This window comes from Channa argus, chromosome 2 (genome assembly GCF_033026475.1).
Source record: "Channa argus isolate prfri chromosome 2, Channa argus male v1.0, whole genome shotgun sequence".
NCBI classification, from domain to species: Eukaryota; Metazoa; Chordata; class Actinopteri; order Anabantiformes; family Channidae; genus Channa; species Channa argus.
In genome coordinates, this window is record NC_090198.1 from 21,559,571 (window position 1) to 21,578,450 (window position 18,880).

The window sequence follows — 18,880 nt, forward strand, 5'->3', positions numbered from 1 at the left end:
AACATTGAGTCACCTTGCTGCATTGTAAGCCTCTGGCAGCCAAGAGGCAGGAATCAGCAGAGTATGCTGCAGAACTGCACTGGACTGTGCATCAATTTTGTGTGTAGTTAGTTTTTGTGTGTGAACTAGTATGTATAAGTGTGTGTGTATTTGTGTGTATGTGGGGGGGTGATGATAAATTATAGCAAGGTCAAAAGTGCAACTAAGTGGGAAAATCATAGTATTACATTGCAGTATGTATGCATTTTAGCTACTCTGCACATCATTTGTCGGGGTAGATATGGAACACAACATCATTGGACACAATCTACACAAGACAGTGCACACTGACACACAATTATGGATTAATCTCTGCCAGTCTCCGCCAACTTCTGTTAAGATGTTTGATGCTTTTCTCTGATTGGTGTAAAGTAATGATGGCTTTTATGATTCAGAAATTGAGATTGGTACTTAAAGGTGAAACTATTTCAGTCACTGTACCTGGGATGTGCATTTGTTGTGCTTGCAAACCATTTATTCAGTTCTTCCATGTCTTTTGTCGTTTCCTTGTAGATGTAATTCCCTTCTCATTATGTGTTAAAAAAAGATACTTAACAGGGTTAGAAACACACAATTAAAAAGAATCCTTTTTATTTTTAGCTTTAGGCACAGCAGCTGTAAGTTTGTTTTTTCGAGGAAATGTTTTATGGCCTTGATCCCATAGATAAATGTATCAACAAAGGAAATCAGAGGTCATATTGTTGACAGTTTGGTGCTCTTTGTTCACTTATGCTCACCCTGGAAACACAAGAATGTCTGGGCTAAGACACAGCTGGGTTTCTGATCTCTGGTTTCTGTCTTCTAAAGTTGGTAAACAAGTTTATTGATACCTTTTACTCTTTCCCACCTAAAGCAGGTAATGTAACACAGAAATAATCATATTATTGCTTTAATTTAAAAGAGCACATTAGGATGTTTGATGCTCAGCTTAATGACTCCTGTACTGACATGAATGTGACTTTGAACATCGCCTGCACTCACACAGCTCAAGCAAAATTTATGGTAGCATTGGTAAATTGGGCAGGTTTGTTTGATGCAGTGTAAGCATTATTGTAATGTGTCATGGTCAGGAAGGCTCTTTGTCCTCAAACCGTGACTGCAGTGAAGGTGATGTGAGCATGACAAACTTCCCCTAAAGCTTCATGTGCAATTTATGCACATACACATACAGTGGTACTTGACTGTATATGTCAAGGTATTTTCACGCAAGTGATTTTGTCTGCCCACTTGTCATGTAGTATATTTTATGCAGTACATCAGTAAACATGTATAAAGGTAATAAAGGTAATAAAATCCTACATTCATGGATTACTGGAAGGTTATTGCAATGGCAACTCCTTTTAATTTATATAACTTGAATCACATGTATAAAAAAATACATGTGTTTCAAGTTAAAAAAAACGTAAACTTTGTTTCAAGAAAATTACATCGAAAGAATAGGGTATATATAAAAAAACCTCTTGTATTGTGATCCAACTTTTAAAGAATAATCACGGTGTGTTCTCCCCGGATTGGCACAGCTTTGTCCTCTTTACTCACATGAGGTCAAAGCTGACTGAGTCATTCTGATTTAAAATGTGGACAAACCCTCTGACCAAAAGGTCACCCAGTTGACCTTAAGGCTGTTTTGTGTTGTCGGACTTAAATCCTTGTTTTCGATTATCTTCCTCTTGTCCTTGCACAATGCAACCTTCTCTGTTTGTTATTAGGAACATGTTGCTCTCAAAAAGTTTCCGAATAAAATGCTGGCTACAGTGCAATCCAGACTTTTAATTGCTCAGTCCCCTCAGAAATAATTCACCTCTTTCTCATAAGTATATGTCAAAACATTTCTTGCAGGGTGTGGATTTAATCAGCGCCCATATTTTAGGCCTGTGGTTTTCAAGTGGGGGCTGGGGTTCTTGGCAAATTACAAAGATAATGGAAAATGTTATTATATTATGTTTGTTAGTATAAAATAGTTGCATAAATTAGCTGTATTGACAATAGGTTTTTAATCTTGTAAAGCTATCTGGGGCCAGAAACTACTCTGGGTATCTTGGCATGGAAAAGTTTGGGAACCCCTGCTATAAGCTACCTGAAAGACACATAATCAAGCAAGTTTCTGTTGGTTTGGCTGAAAAATCATATCCTCTAATACAACTTACAACTATATTATTTTTATTTTGGTGCAAGCAGACTCTCAGAAACCCTCATAACAATTAATTCCTAATTTATTTATGTGCCAAAACTCATTGTCCAGAAAGGTCCGGTGCTCTAATCCAGTGCCCTTCTGCTACACCCTGCTGTTCTCCGCAGTGATGTCCACGTCTTACGCCAGCGAGCAGCTCCACGCTTTCTGCAGCTCACGCCACCACAAGAAACGAAGCCTTGGGGCGAGTCTGTTGCCCAGTTTGGCTCTTCCCCTTTAAAAAGTATGCAGCCCTAGCGGTGGTATTATCTGGGCTCCCTGGAAAAAGTCTGCGGAGAGGAAAGAGGGGAGAGAAGGGGGGTGGGGGGACAAGCCGAGCCGGAGACGAGAGATCATGGCGGCACCTCTCGGACGGGACGCCCTACCTGACCACTGGTCGTACGGAGTTTGCAGAGATGGCCGGGTCTTCTTTATCAAGTGAGGGGCTTCAACTAGTCAACGCTTCGCCCTTATTACGAGTCATTACGGAGGGTGTGGGGGATTTTGGTGGTTTTTGTCGTGCAGTAACAGGTGTCTTTCTTGCAGTGATAAAACTCGTAGCACCACTTGGCTCCATCCACGCACCGGTGAACCTGTAAACTCCGGACACATGATACGCTCAGGTACGCGACGAATCACACGTTTTTTGGTTTTTGCTGCAGTGTGTTTTCTGTGTGTGTGGCGGGTTGTTTGACGCGTTGTTGGTCCGTGTTACAGACTTGCCGAGAGGATGGGAAGAGGGCTTCACGGAAGAAGGAGCCAGCTACTTCATCAAGTGAGTAGCTCGGGAGCAGTGTTGCTTTGTTGCTTTAAAGTGCTGTGTGTCGGCGGCGTTTCTACTCATGTCCACTGTGCAGTTCTCACATGGAGCTGCAGGCAGTGCCACTGGGACTAGATTAAAAGGCTGTCTTTAAAAACTATTTGCACCGATGAAAATGACACCCAAACACACTGACATATGGTTTAACTCACATGGGTTCCATCTGCTCCGGGAAACCAATTATTTCTGCTTGCACTGTGCGTGGAAAGTCGCAAAGACTGGCAGGACCGGAAGGAGGCTATTAAATATTCTCCTCACATGCTCCATGCAGGACCTTGACTCCCTCTAATAGATAGGTGTGCAGCCTTCATTCTGTGTGTGTGTGAGGGACTGTAAAGGTTGTAGGAGAGGGGTGTGACCATGGAGTGACAGAGATGTATTATTGATGCAGATAGGACAGAATTGTCCTAGTCATAGCCCACACTTTAAAGTACTTTTCTTGTTGGTCTGATTTTCACGTCCTTCGTAGGTTATAAAATCATACGATTTAGTTGGGACAGCGTGAAAGGGAAAGGCACCACACGGCGTTTTAACTTTTTATCAGCGCTGTTTGTGTATGTCATCTTGTGAATTCTGGTCATTGTGTATATAAAAACCAATCCAACCAGTCAGAATAAAATGAACACTTATTGTAAAACTATGACATAGATTTTTCATTCAATAATTATGAATTACAGCTCTATAGCTTGCTTAAATTTTTGATGTTCCACTGTCTATAGCCCTGTCATGGCCACTTTACTTTGCCCCATTTGTTGCAGACAGAAGGTCTATACGGAGAGTTTATATCCCCATAGCTGCAGTGTGACACACAAGGTCCCAACAGGTCCCAACAACATGCAGCACATTGTAGCACTGAAGTAATGATATAAACACTCTCATTTCATTTTAGCAATGCCTGTTCAACTCAGAAATGACTATAAATAATAATTATTAAAAAAAAACAATCAGGCTATAAATACCAATGAATTATGTCCAAGCATTCAATGGCCACCACTGAACCCTTCTGGCATTCAAAGGCGTGGACTTTGAGGAAAAACACATAAAATGGTTTTAACTGACAAATTTGTTGTTGCTGACTCTCACATTGTGTGTAGAATAAAGGCGGCCATTGTGTTTGCCTTGTACGCTCACTTTTGTCGCTTAGATGTGAGAACAATGCAACAGTGGAATTGTGTGATATGTGGGAGCCTAAATCTTAAAGCTGGTAAATCAGTGGACTACTTGTTGCCGAGTTGGCTTAGTGGAGGGATCCTGTTTTGCTCCTGCTCCCTGCCTATTTCTTTGTCTTAGAGGCCCAAGTTCTTGGATTCACGCAGTGGCCAGGAACACCCCAAGACTGTTCTCTTGTTCCATTCAGCTTGTTTTGACCACAGCTGACATGTTTTCTTGTTGTCTTGGTGTGTGAAAGAAAGCAAGATTGTTTTGTTTGTCTCCAAGCAGTTAAAACTACTAGTTGATTATTTTCTTTTTTGCTATCACTGTATCGTGATCTTACATTTTTAGTAAAAAAAAAAAAACATACATTTTAGCTTGAATGTGCCTCTGACAACAAATTGTAACACGGATATTGAGATAATGATGACTGTACGCCTGTATTCCTATTGCGGGTATATATAAGTGAAGACCTTTTGTAAACTTTAAATACTGAAATTATGAAGTGCTGTTTAGCATCCATATGAATGCGATAAAACACCTGATCATTGTTATGATGACCAAAAACTTTTTATTGCGCCTCAGAGGAAATTTCTGTTATTTAATCATGACAAATACTGCCATTTTGTATGTTAACTTTGATATAACTATATAATTTATATATAGCCATATGTTATATCCAGGTTTCTGTATTTGTCCCATTTGCTATCGGTTAATTATAGCAATTATCACTTGTGTCCAATAGGATAGAAGAACAAAGCATGCCTGGTTAATTTATTACTCATTTACTTTCTTAATAAATTGGTTGGTTTGACAGATTAAGGGATAAACAACTTTTTAAGTAAGATATGGTCAAGACAATAATTTATTATGTTATTCATTCATATCACACATGCTCCACATTCTGGTAGGGTCATTAGGTCATTGTCACGCAATATTATGCACCACTTATGCACTACTTTTGGCCTGGCTTAGGCACAGAGTCAAGGAGGTCGGTGTTGGCAAAAGATTGTGGGATGGCTTAAAAGATACAACAACACTGACTAAAGTAAAAACAATGACTAACAAGGAGAATATAAGCACATGACTCTTGTTTTGTGCTTTCTCATTACCCCTGCAACCACAAACTCCTCTGTGCGAAGCTTTTGTTTGACTTTAAAATACGTCATAAATTCTACTCGGGTGACTAATATTATAGAGCCTACTAATGGATGCCAATTTCCCACACATATCACTCATAATAAACTATGCCAGTAGCTCATAGGTGACCTACCAAACCATAAATATGCGCTGACATAAACTGATAATCCACCATCCACTGGCATGATAACTTTGACTCCATTTAGTCAGTAGATATAGCTCAACTGCATTGGGATCATTCCTCAAAATCACATTTAAAAACCAGGTAATGGTACGAGAACTTAGACTGTGGCTTTGTTTGAAACAATTCAAATCATCAAGTTTTAGTTTTTAGTTTTGAATTGGCTATAATTCAGCATATAGAATTTTAAAATCCAGTTGATACTTAGCCATCAGACAACAGAATCCCCCTGAAGTAGAAAATCAACTTGTTAACACAAAGCATGTAGGCTCTGTCCACTCCTATTGATCCAGCTCTTGTCTCATGTCTTAGCTTCCAAGTAGCAAACAGCAACAAACAGTTGTGCGGTGCTGCCATTGCCACACGTTGCTGCCGTGACAACGGTGGGTAGATTTTGTTGTGTGTTGACGGTGGAATTTAGCTGAGTTGGAGTACAAAGGAGGGATTGTGCAGACCTTCTGTTGTGGCAAAACTCACATTTATTTACACCTCATTCTGTAGGCCAGCCTGCAGACCTAAATTATGATTGAAAGTTGCTGCTGTTATGTTTAATGTAAGGTTTTCACTGTGTTGGCTTAAACTGAGAAGGATTTAATCATGAAAGTTTGAATTTAGTTACAATGAAGCGCATATGTTAAAATGTGAAAATAGAAGGATGATATTATCAAAACTAATGGGCGAGGTCCGCTGTCATCTGTGGCATCAGATCGAAATTGAGTGTGCCTGGCTGTCATACTTCTGGCAAACCTCCAAGGAAGTGACCCAATTTCAAAATGATTTTCTAAAATCAACCCATTTCAATCCCTAAAGATAATGTTCTACAGATGAAACTAGTCTGTTTTGCAGGTACTTGTTGAGGTCTACACATTTAAAGGGTGTAGTTTAGCAGTTAGAAAGCAAAACAATCATGATGTGCTTAACATGTGGAAATGGGATTTGTAGAGTATGTAAGCACTATCACAACTAAGTAGGCTTAATTTAAAGTAATAATAGTAGTAAGACTATTGCACTTGCTGTAAAAACATTTTATATGAATTTGTGTGAAAATTATCAACGTTAAAATGGGGAAAATGAGTTCAGCAAGGTTTACTCCAGACCACATTTTTGGCTCTCACTAAGTAAATGTGAAAATCTATAGCTCCCTGAGGGAAAAAAATGATCCCAGTGAGGTACAATGGTGTCCTGTTGAGGACACAGTTTACATTGTAAATGGACTTACAATGATGTGGGACAGTTTGATATCCACACTAAAACTCACATTCATATGGACTTCATTTACTTGTTAAATGTAATAAACCCCATCATCATTATGTTGGGTGTTAGGAGTGTTTATCTTCTAATAGTCTTGCTGCTTGTTGTGTTTGAAGTTTCATTTTTACCTACCTAAGTACTCTAAGCTAATTATCCACAGGGTGTTCTGGGAGTTTTGAAACAGGGCATTTTTATAAGGGATAAAAAAGTTTAGTACAGGCCCTTATATTGAGACTGCTTTAATGATGGTTTCTCTCTGCAAACAAAGCACATCCACACCTCCATCCTGAGTTTGAAACATCATTGCCAAAACAGGACATTACTAAGACACTGTCCTGAAATGACCTTTGGTCTTTCAGATGTTGCATTTTTAACATAAAATATATGAATGTGTACAGAAGCTGTAATGTTTGCTGTGTTCTTTGTCAAGAAGAATGAATACACATTAGAGTATTTTATTTGGGATATTTGGTTATTCTGAATGTCTTTTTTTTCTTTTTTTCAAACTACAAAACTGTGTCTTTGAAAATGGACTTTGACTCATAAACATGTAAAGTGAGTTTCTTTGTGTAGGACAAATGTGTGCGAGGCTAGTTGGCCTTATTGGCTTGAAACAGTTCACTTGAAAATGTTTTCCTGGCTGGTCCTCCTTTGAGCTCACGCAAGGAAAGTATTTAGTTTTTTTTTTTTTTTTTAAAGGCAAGAGAAGGACCAACACTCTGCTTAAGACTCAGCTTAACAGCATCAAACAGTGACACTTGTAAAAATCCACTGGATTTTTTGAATAAGCCTGACTACTGTTTTATTTGCCAACTAGCCTCATGTTTCCTCAAAGGACCACTGATGTCAAGAGATGCCATTTGTGGCATGGGAAGTATTGAATAAATATTGGAAACACAACAGTGGATACTAATCAGATAGTGCTCTCCTGCCCCAGGGAAGAGACGGTAGAAAGATCAGTGCAAAGCTTTTGTTTCAGCAAAGCTGATGTATGGTGACAAAAACAGTAAAGCAGCTGTTCATTTTTACTGGTGGTCTTAAAATAGTCCTTTGTGTAACTAACTGAGAATTTGATTTTATTAATTTGTTGTGCTTACACATAAACAGCTGGTGTAACACATTTTCTTTCCCTAAACAATGAGAAACTATCTGTATCACTGTGCAAACATAGCAGTTTTAGGTACAAAGACGTAATTTAGGTTTAGACACAAAATAAACATGGCTAACTTTAGTAGAAACTTAGTGGTGGGGCCTAAAATATGTATGCTACATCCTTCTGGCTGTTTGAAACTGGACTTTATTTCGATCTCCTGTGGGAAAGTCAGGTGCTTTGCCGACTTACCCATACCACTGCACTCAAAGAAGACACAAACTAATATGTAGCTATGTGGTATAGACCAACGCTGTTTGAGGTGTCAGAGTCAAGCTTGTGGCTTAATTTAGATCAGTTTTGACATTTAAAGACATTTTCTGAAACATTTACTCATTTAGTCAATGGCACACAATATTTAGATGTAATGTACATATGTTACATTTGCATATGTTGCACCACAGTGGGTCTGCATTTGGATTTACAGTCTAGCACATCATCATCATCATCATCAGATAAGTTTTACCTTTCTATTCCCCTTGATTTCCTACCAGAAATCTAGACATGGTTTCCATCAGGCTCAAATATCAGCACTTCTGAAGACTCTTCTTTGTAAGATTGTGTGTCAGCACAGTTCAGTGTCTTCCTTTTCTGTACCTTGCCTTAGGGTGTTAGCTCAGTGACCTTCAGCTGAAAACAGATAAAATCCCCCTTTTATTATTGGTAAACAAATTTGATTATGGGGGGATTTATTAGTATGACAGAGGGCTAAAACACTACACTTATAGGTACTGTTTAGCAGGAATCCTTTTGTCACTATTAGATACACTTCCTGCTATTATTAGTAAAACTGTCTGCTGATTGGTGCATGTATGGAGAAGATTTATATGTGATGGTTTGGTTAGAACTTATATTTGTTGTGCCAAATATGCTATGCAGGGGATTAAAATACTGGACGGAGAGCATTGTAAGTAACCATATATCATGATGTGTTCCTTTGCACCATGATCAAAGAATCAACAACTGGAACAAGGAGAGAACACACACACAAACTGCATGCAACATTAAAACATTTAATTTACCTATAACATTGAAACACAACCTTGCCGTGAAGCATGAATCATTAATCTTATGCACACGCAACACTGTCTTTAGCAGCAAATGCAGGCATACAAAATTGATATTACAATTCATGGCCAAGTGATTGTAAATGAGCTGTTGGTGAGGCAGCAAGTCGTCTCCCTCTTGTAGGTGATTTATGTCATTATCTGCAGATCCTTGTGTCATGTCGGAAATGTGTGCAGCTATTATGTTTGTTGATCTGTCTTTTTCTCTGTTTGCTTGTGTTGTGGTCTGAACCTTCACTGAAGACCATTTTTCAAACAGACCTGTCTTGTCAATATCACATCCACGTCGACTTATTGCAAGGCTTGTGACAGTTTAACAATACAGTACAGTACTGTCGGGGCCTACAAATAAAGTTAGAGGTTAAAGCAATGGACTGACTAAAGATGATGAAAACAAAGAGCAGATTGAGAGTCTGTACAGTGGGTGTTTGTGCTGCAGAATAGAAATCAGGCCTTGTGTGGGCTACCAATATTTATCTCAAGAATCTGCAATGAATGAATACATTAGGAGTGGCAGGCCTGAGGTGTGCTCTATGTGATGATATACATTACCTAGAATGAGTCAGTCACTGTCTAGCCAGCTTGAGCAGGTTGACCATTCGGAGCAGGAGCAGGAGTCAGAGCAGAGACAGGGCAGGGGAGATGCCCGAGACAGGATGGGGACCTGCTGTTGCAGTTGTCTGCCCCTCTGTCAAGGGACTGACTTTGCTGATCATGACACAGAGCGGGTTGCAGGGGTACAGCCCTCCAGTGTGGAGAAGAAGGAGAGTCAGACTGAAACAAGGTAACACAGGTTTAAAGTTATTACACTGTGAAATTAAAGTTGTGTCTTTTTGTAAAATAAGGTTTAGTGTTTATACATGTGTTACTATTATATGGATAAGTGTAGTATAGCAATGTTCAGCAGGTGAATGGAATTAGTAGGTGACAAACTGCAGTGGAAAATCTGAACATATTCTATTCAAAAACAAAAATTTTCCCCACTTTTTTTGTGTTTTGTCATTCCATCATTTTCTAAATATTGTTAAACAAAGAAGATCTGCAACTGAGTAATCTCAGCTGCCTCTCAGAGGGAACGAAAGCGTTTGTATACCCTCCCTGTGATTGAATTCAGATGACAGTTCTCTCTGCCGCATTCTGTCAAAGCCTGAGTGTGACTGGAGCCACTGCAGAGAGAAGCAGGTCCCATATCACCTTGCAAGATGAGTGAGAAAACACATGACTGCTTAGCAGCCACAAAGAAGGATGGATGTTATATAGACGGAGAACGTCTTTCCAGGGAAAGTAAAAGCATTAGTAAGCAGGACAGATTAGTGTTCATCTGGTAAGGTATTGTATAAATACCTTTTTAGACTTGCTAACTATTTGTAAATCACAATCCACAAACTGTTTCATATGATTTACTGTTTTTAAGTAAAAGCAAACATGTTAAAATGGAATTAAAGCTACTATATGCTACCTAAGCTAATGCTGCCATGGTATTCAAAATCAGTCCACACTGGTAAAACTTTCCACTTGCTCAGTACCAAAGGCAGACAAAGTTAGCAACTCACTGGTGCACATAGTGGACACATAGCCTTAATCAGTCAAAGACAAATTAAACTCATGATCTGGTGAAGTGCAAATTTTTCACTTACTGCTATTTTTTAATGTAAGGACCTTGAAAATCTATACGGATTTGTCTGTTTAATCTGACATTCACTGACTAATCAAAAGCTTTGTAGCAGTAATCAGTTTTTGTGTTTAACTATCTCTTTATATTCCTTCAGTTATATTGTCTAGGATTCAGCCTATGAGCTCTGAACACACCGTTTCTCATTGTGGATTACTTGATTGCATATTGCTGTTCCATTAATGGAATATTGAATATGAAACTCGTAAATGAATTGGCCCATCTGGTCAGTGCCAGTGAGATCTTAGTTTGGGAAATTTAACTCACTGCAGCATTTATTGACCACATAGAGCTGTGTTAGTCCTTTCAAACTAATCCCATTTAATTTACTTTAGTGCAGAGATGTGCAAGGCTAATTTCCTATTAATAAGCTGACTGAATCACCTTTTTACTATACTAATTGTTTGTGATTTGATCATGTACAATTGCTGTGATTAGTGATTGCTTACAATCATCCAGTGTCTGTACTGTGCTTCGTGACATAAAGCTTGGTTTGAGCAGTTAAGCTGTATTTTGATAGCATGTGTGGAAGTTTTCTAATCACTGTAACGAAGTGCAGGACCCATGATGATGTACACCCTCATCTGTCTCAGAATCACAGTCCTGGTAATGTGTGTGCATTTTTCTAAATTTATTATTCAGTGCAGTTCTGTGTGTAACCACTAGATATTGCTGTTGAGTCTTTTAGAGATTTAAATAGTTTTTAATCAGGACGGGTAATGTTTTTGTGCAGGCTTTTCTCTTTTAGCTGTGATGTTTAGAAGAAATTCTGATGTGATTTATTGAAGTTCAACTTCATAGGTGAGTCTAATGGAATGTTTTACCTTCATACCCTCATTTCTCTTTTGCATAATCACTTGGAAGAATCTTTGAGCCTTTCAACTTGAAAAACACTTTGGTATATTTGCAGTCTACAAGTCTACTTTTTCTGATTAGATGTGTTTCTAGCAGAGAAGATGTCATATGTTGAAACTTATTTTATAATACAACAGCAGGATGATAACACTAGAAGTCCACTGTAGGTGATAGAGCGAGAATGTTGACCTGACTGTCTGTCTGACGTATCGACCTAAACCACCCCCATTCAGCCTTCTGCTCTTATCTATATGTCTGTGGATTATTGAACTGACATTGCAGCATCCTGAGCCAGCCAGCTCAGCTATAGTCTGCCCTCCATCCTGAAGCCTTCTCTCCCTGAATGGGATGTGATCTGATAAAAAGAGCTCAGGGTTGGACGGAGGGCTCTGATTGCACACAAGGTCAGCACTTTTATGTTGACTGGACAACACACTAAAGTGAAGATTGTACATCTGGCCACCAAAAAGAGTTGTCGCTTCAGAGTTTTTAGTAGGATGGGCCTTTTTTCCTTTCTGTCATCTTCATCCCTTGAACAATAGAGCATTATCATTTTATTCATCCCTTAGGAGGCTAAGCAGAGCTAGGTACTGGACAGTAAGTGCTGGTAATGTTACTGAGTGATCAGGAGCAGAGAGAGAGGGCTGAAACAGCAGTTTTACTCCTAACTGACACCACCACCATTCCATGTGCACCCTTTGTAGCACACCCACCTTGTTCTGCACACAGTTAAGACAAAGGCTCAGTTACTATAGGTTCATATAACAGAAAGGACATCCCCCCCCCCGCCTTACCGTTCATCTTCAGAATAAAGAAAGACTTGGACCTTTGAATTGCTCTCCACATCTGATCTCTCACTGGTAAGTAGCAAATGTAGAGACATCCTCAGCTAGATTAACCATCAGATGCTGGGGATATGCTGACAACAGTAAGAAAAAGAGGGAGGAATCTATGGCATCGTCTTGGTGACATCCGGCATTGTTATCGTGGGGAAAATAGAATGACATGTTTTCCAAATGTAGGATATTCAGTTTAGTGTTACCATTCTAATTATTGTTCTTTTTGTTATTATGGCTTTGCTTGTTTACATGTATGTGAATATACATCTTTTTTATATATGCATCAAACGTTTAATTTCTCTGTTGGCTCTGCATTAATATACTGCTTATGTAGGTACATATGCAAAGTTGTCATTCAAGTCATTGCGAGCAATGCTGTTGTCTGTATTCAGATGTTTTACTTAAGTATAGCAACACCACAGTGTTAAAGTACTCTATTACAAGTAAAAACCTTGTGTTAACAATGTATGTAAGTATTAACAACTAAATATACTTACAAGATATAAAGTAAATTGAATCGGTTTGCAGCAGGGCCACTTTTTCTAACTCAGTGTTATGAACTGAAAGGCTTTACATGTAAAACATTGATCTGTCAAGTAACTAGTAACAGTCTCATTCCAGTGTGGTGAAGTAAAAAAATAAAATATGTACCTCTGGAATGTACTGATATATCAAAATAGAAAGGCTCCTTTTTAAAGTGCATGTTTCTACAAATAATTTTAAACTGTTATTTGGACAGATCAGTAAATGTTTTAACTACTTTACTGCAGGAGATTTGGAACTGTCCTACTTTCTGGCAGTTCACCTGTTTGCCATTGTAATGCTGATTTACATTTAGGTGGTGTGCATGTTCCAGTTTTTCATTGCAGAAAAATAAATTACTGTGGGAACCCTGATGCAGATTTCATATGGATATTTGTGGCTAGACCAGAGATCTGAAAGACTGTTATTACTGCCACACAGTTAAAAAGCTGTTTACTTGCAGCGGGACTGCCTTTGACGCTTTGGGTATGGTAACAAGATGTAAAGGACAGTGTATACAGATAAAACTTGGCTGATGAGAGCAACACCGGCTGGATGAAATACCTACCTGTTTGCATGTGTGTATGTGCAGGTACTTTCAGTTTAATCTGTGTGTTGACTTCATGAGTCCTCAGTTGCTGCAGAAAACATTTTTCATCTGCTCTCCCACTTTCTTTACGGGTTGATAGAAGGCATCTGTAGCATGGCCTAGTCATCAGTCTATTCAGCTGTTGGGACATAGCCTAGTCCTCACTTGCATTTCTCAGGTTGTCACACTAGCACTCTCTGCCCTTCATTACTCAATTTTTTTAGTTGAGAAGTTGTTATTGGACGTTGTTGTCACGTGGCTCATGAAATGTGTAGTGATCTACAGAAGCTGCTGCCTCCAAGATGTTTAAATTAAAGATTATTTTTGCACTCACATTTACATACAGTTATTTCAAGTTGGTACACAATGACAGCATATTAAAATTATATAAAGAGTAGCAATTACATATACTTTATGCAGCTAACTACCATATTAATATGTAACATTAAAACTGCAGTGCACCTTCTGCCCCTTATCTTTTTCTCTCCTCACTACTATTTTCCTACTTCTCACTGCTCATTCCTGACTTTGCTTGCTGTGCATGTTGTGTAGTCCCTGCATGACTGCAGAGGGAACTGACTAGAGAGAGTGTCCAGTTCTGGGCAGAGCACTGCCAGCAGAGCTCTACTGAGGAACACATACATTAGCAAAGAGAAGAAGAGAGGGGAGCAGAGAAAGAGAACCGCTTCAAGGAGAGTATGTGAGAGAAGATTTTGATTATATATCTACTGGCTAGTGCCTTGTGCTTGTGGTTTTATTTGGTGCTGTGGGGCCTCTTATATGATGTACTGTTGAGGTTGGCTGCCTGTGATAATACCCATCACAAGTCTAACACTATCTGAAACAAGGGACAGCTCAGTGATTGCATGTATTTTTAGCAACACCTCAGCAGCCCAACACAGGGGAGGTGGGAAAGAGGATGTTTTGAATGAATCGACGCCACAGAGCTCATCAGAGGACGTCACCAACAGCAGCACTAACAGCTGAGAGGAGTATACACACACACACACACACACACACACAGACAGCCACCACTGAGAAGAGCACAGCACAGCAAAACACAAACCTACGGCTAACATGTTGGGCCAACCGGGACAGTCAAGCTTGCGCGTCCCTTACAAGAGGCAGCCAGTGTATCAGGCGACAACAGTCAGGTGTGTATCCCATCCCCTCTCCCAACACACAGTATGTGGGATTGCGATGCTGTGTGGCTACTCAGGAGGTGTGTCTGCCAAAGCTCTCCAGCAGCTGCGGGAGATAAAGTGATTCAGATTGCATGCTGTTACGCGTTTGTACAAAGTATGTGTGCAGTCAAGACAAATTACTTGCATGCTAAAAAGTGCTTATTGTCTTGGTTTTTTTTTGTGGTAGAAAAGGCAACAAGCTGTTTTTGCTCAATACATCTTTGGTTTGCCTTTCTGGATACGGTTGGTACATACATCAATATGGTACTAATGGAGCATTCTTCACAGGAATGAGAAGACGGAGAGGGAAAAAGAGAGATACTCACTGCAGCGCCTCATAATCATGGGTCACTAACTGCTGTGTTGATGTCAGCAGAACTGATTAAGCAGATAATAATATACATGGTTAATATGGGATGTCTCTATAGCTTAGACTGTAGTGGGGATTTGATGCAGTCGTCTCCATCTCTCAGCTAGACAATAATACTGTGCAATTCCTAAAAGAAGTACTTGTTTACATGAATTTTCCTCCAAATCTTTAGCACAGTTGTTTTTAGGGTCCAGCCCACACTGAGGCAGACCAATAACTCAGACTCTTCTACTTTGTGGTATTTTGAAATCTATTTACTTCTTTGATGTAAGCCGTGCCATTGTGAGCTCTCTCTCCAAAGTGTGTGCAAAGATGTTGAAATTTCACCTCAGTTAACTCGACGTGTACTGTATAATGCTTTACATGACCTCCTATACGCAAAGATGCTTTGAAATCCAGGTATTTACCACAGGTATATTGTGATTTATACAAATAAGCAACCTACAGAGTTTGAGCAGTTTTTCTGGTGACCTGTCACTTTTAACTGGGTTGTGACGTGGAAACAATGGCATGGATCCAATCGTTTATAGATCTAGACAAAAGCTACTGTATCAGGCTTATTATCATTCTGTCAGGGTCTCTTTGTCATCTGCAGCAGTAAGGTTACTTTGCCTATTCATCATTCATATATCCTTCATCAGTGAGCCCTCTTGCTATGTTCTCAGCCACACAGGCAGCAGGGTGAAAACACCAGCCAGCAAAATTACCTGTCGGCAGCAGATAACGGAGGGTGACAAGTTGAGCCAGTTTTGAGTTAATATTATTTTCATTGGTGGAAGTATGGATAGATTTATAAATAACCTAGACAACCTTAAATTAACATCAGTGTGTCTCTGGTGGGTTTGTTCATTCCTCTGTAGTGGTTTGTTTTTAATGGGTTATGTAATGATCAGCTTTAACTTGGTCGGGTTCTGCTCATAACAGCCTATTTGATGTTTCCTCCATCCAGTCAGTTCCAGTTGGTGCTTCATCTGTATGCTTAGCTGATATAGAGGTCGTATCTTTGTTAAGTATGGTTTTAATAGCTGGGCCATTTCAGTCTGAAAAATGACGCACCTAAAATAGGTGCAGGGGACACACTGACAGAAGCGAGACCGTATCTGTGAAAGGAGAGGACCTTTACTTAACCCGAGACATTCTGCAAATTTCCAAGGACATGGATACTTCTCAGAATAGACATAATGATGATGCCTAACAGAAGGTTGAGGTATTTTAGAAGGGAGTATGTTCCCTGTGTACTAAGTACATGACCTTTTAAATTCCCCTGATTATCATTCAGTTCTGCATCTGTGAGTGGGATGAAAATTCCAGGGACGGGACTGTTCTAGTAAAATCTCAATGTTCCTTACCAGTTTGAGTTGTAGAGCCGTGCACCAGACGTGGCCTAACTTCCTTCTCTGATGCCTGAATTAATAAGCCTACCAAGACTCTACAAGCTCCCCCCCACTCGTGGGAAACAAAGAGCTAAAAATAGCATCTAAATTCATTTACCCCCTGCCAGCCAAGGGGAATCTCATCTAATTTATTTAATCCATCTGCCTAATTTCCTCAATAAAACGACAAAAGCATAGTCTGTGTGCTTTATCCACAAAGTGGGGCAGATGAGAGTGGGCTTAAACTAAACTATTTGATCTTTTTTTACTACTTTTGTAACTATATATATTATACCATTATTTGATGTACTGTAACATTACATAATATAAGATGCCAGTCTTATAACCAAAGACACTTTAGGATTAGATTGTAGGAGAAACCTGCTTGTGGCTTTGTGTATGGACATCAAGCCATCCACACTTTCATACATCATGATATAACAAGACATTGACTTAGAACCAATCTGTGCTTTTGGGCCACTGATGCCTCAGTACCTTTTGTGTTGTTCACTGCCACCAAGCATTACAGCCATGGAGTAGCTGTGTGTATCACTGTAATGTAACTTCCCAATGGGACTGTGTTGAGTGGCTGCTTTTTTTCCCTCTGCAGTGTGTGTCTGCTCACGTTCTGTAATGAGATAGGTTCCTCCAAGGCTGGAGCCAGTCTGGACATGGTTAGCAAAGAGCAGATACAGTATCTCTCTCTCTCTCTCTCTCACAGACACACACACAGACACACACACACACACACACACACACAGTGCATACAATATTCTAAATTGTGAGTGGGGGCAACATATAACAAATACATATTACACATTCAAGCAAACACTGTTGTAAAGACTGGTTTGCTGCAGTAAAGTATGCTGCACTGTACAAGCTCGGACACCCTCTGGGCTACGTTTCTCTGCAGCAAAATTTACCAGACTAATCAAAATGTTCTGATAAAGTGGTTTCTGTATTTTTGTGTAAATATGATGACTTTGCCACTGTACAACATCCTGGGGAATAAAGCAAGGACTATAAGTTTATCTATTTGTATTCTTTACAGTGCACTTTTCAGAAGGGGAATAACTTAAAATGTTTCCTCCACTGTCATCCTGCTGACAAAAGCTCCTCAATGTTAAAACAAATCCTTCATTTTTGATGTGTGTGTGTGTGTGTGTTTGTATGTGGCAGATGAGGATTTGGGGTAGGACGAGAGTACTTAGTGGTGGGATAACATAATAATGCCTCTGACATAACATGACTGTGAGGGATTTACACATGTTTTACAGCGTGAGGGTGAGCTGAATCTCTTGTTAGAGGATCCAGGGGCCGATGATCTGCTCGTGTGTTTTTGGACAAAAGCAGTGGCAAGTGACCTGGCTTTCATGAAACAGGGATTGTCCTGGTTCAAATAATGTCATCCTTAGGAGTACAATGAAATCCAACTACACCTGTTCTTTCTTGTTTCATATGGTCGAATGAATGACAGCATGAAGACACTCACTTATCATACCTTCACACTTTGAGAGGCACATGTCATGATTATCATGATATTAATTTATTATATACTAATATGTTTTAATTATATGAGAGCAGTTCTGAGCTCCCTGACTCTTATTACACAGACATTGAGCTCTTATGTCATGTTTACACTATTGCTGATGAATCGTTATGCTCTGGCGAAGCTGTAGTTCTGAAAGTGTGTTGCGTTGAGCACAGTTATTTACACGATATGACTCGGCAGTTTTTGAGCCATGGACAGAAACACCAACATCTTTTACAAGTCATTCTCTTTTCTCTCCTGGTACTTGCATATCATGTTAAACACATGTATTGGTAAACCAATGCCACAGCTCTCTTCTGTAGTTGCGTAGTAAAACTCCCTCCTTCCTTCAGTTTCCAGGAGGGTCAAGACAGTCCAGATCAGTTTTTGTGGCCTGGCTGTCACTGAACACTGTTGGGCTTCCTTCAACTTCTCCTGTCTCGTTGCTGCGGTTCTTTTGTCCCTGTCTCACAAAGGGTACTATGCTTCAATTGACAATTGACTGGCAGCTGTCCCTGGGATAAGGGACCAATCACAGGTAGTGCGAACACACCATTACAGAGGTGTTTTCCCAAGCGCAAGTTAATAAAAACAAAAGACATAACTTCTCAGTTTTGTTCATCTCTGCACTGGGCCATATTAGACAATTTACCCGAAGCTTTTTTTTTTACTTTGTTGGGATATCACAGTCACAAATGTGACATCATACAAGCTACCCATCCAAACTGCTAACCTACCAACCAGTATTTTATAGGGTGAACACCTCTTCCTTGAATTATCAGACTTTATGACAACTCTAGGCAAGCTTTCTACCAGAGCTGTGACATATTAGTCATTTGTAGAAGTGAAGTATTCTGTGTTAAATCTGATCCCGTCATGTGATTAAACATACTGTATTTAGATGATGTCAAAGATTCTGTGTATTTTTGCTACAACTGTCTGTTACAATTTGAGTTTTTTTTATGTCTGATTTAT

The 18,880-nt window shown here is 39.5% G+C and overlaps 1 protein-coding gene across 21 annotated transcripts in view; it reads left to right on the plus strand.

Annotated features, from left to right (window-relative positions):
• Nucleotides 1–2,320: 2,320 nt before the first annotated feature.
• The window catches only part of plekha7b (pleckstrin homology domain containing, family A member 7b), a 60,998-nt gene continuing 44,438 nt past the window's right edge, over nt 2,321–18,880 (plus strand). For 14 of the 21 annotated variants that reach the window (XM_067496371.1, XM_067496370.1, XM_067496382.1 and 11 more), the window contains exon 1: nt 9,513–9,754. In XM_067496371.1, the coding sequence (XP_067352472.1) occupies nt 9,528–9,754 (227 nt within the window). In that variant the 5' untranslated portion in view covers nt 9,513–9,527. Of the gene's footprint in view, nt 2,648–2,755; nt 2,833–2,926; nt 2,985–9,512; nt 9,755–14,294; nt 14,602–18,880 lie in introns of those variants that run through there. The other 7 variants (XM_067496374.1, XM_067496393.1, XM_067496395.1 and 4 more) reach the window with 4 other exon arrangements.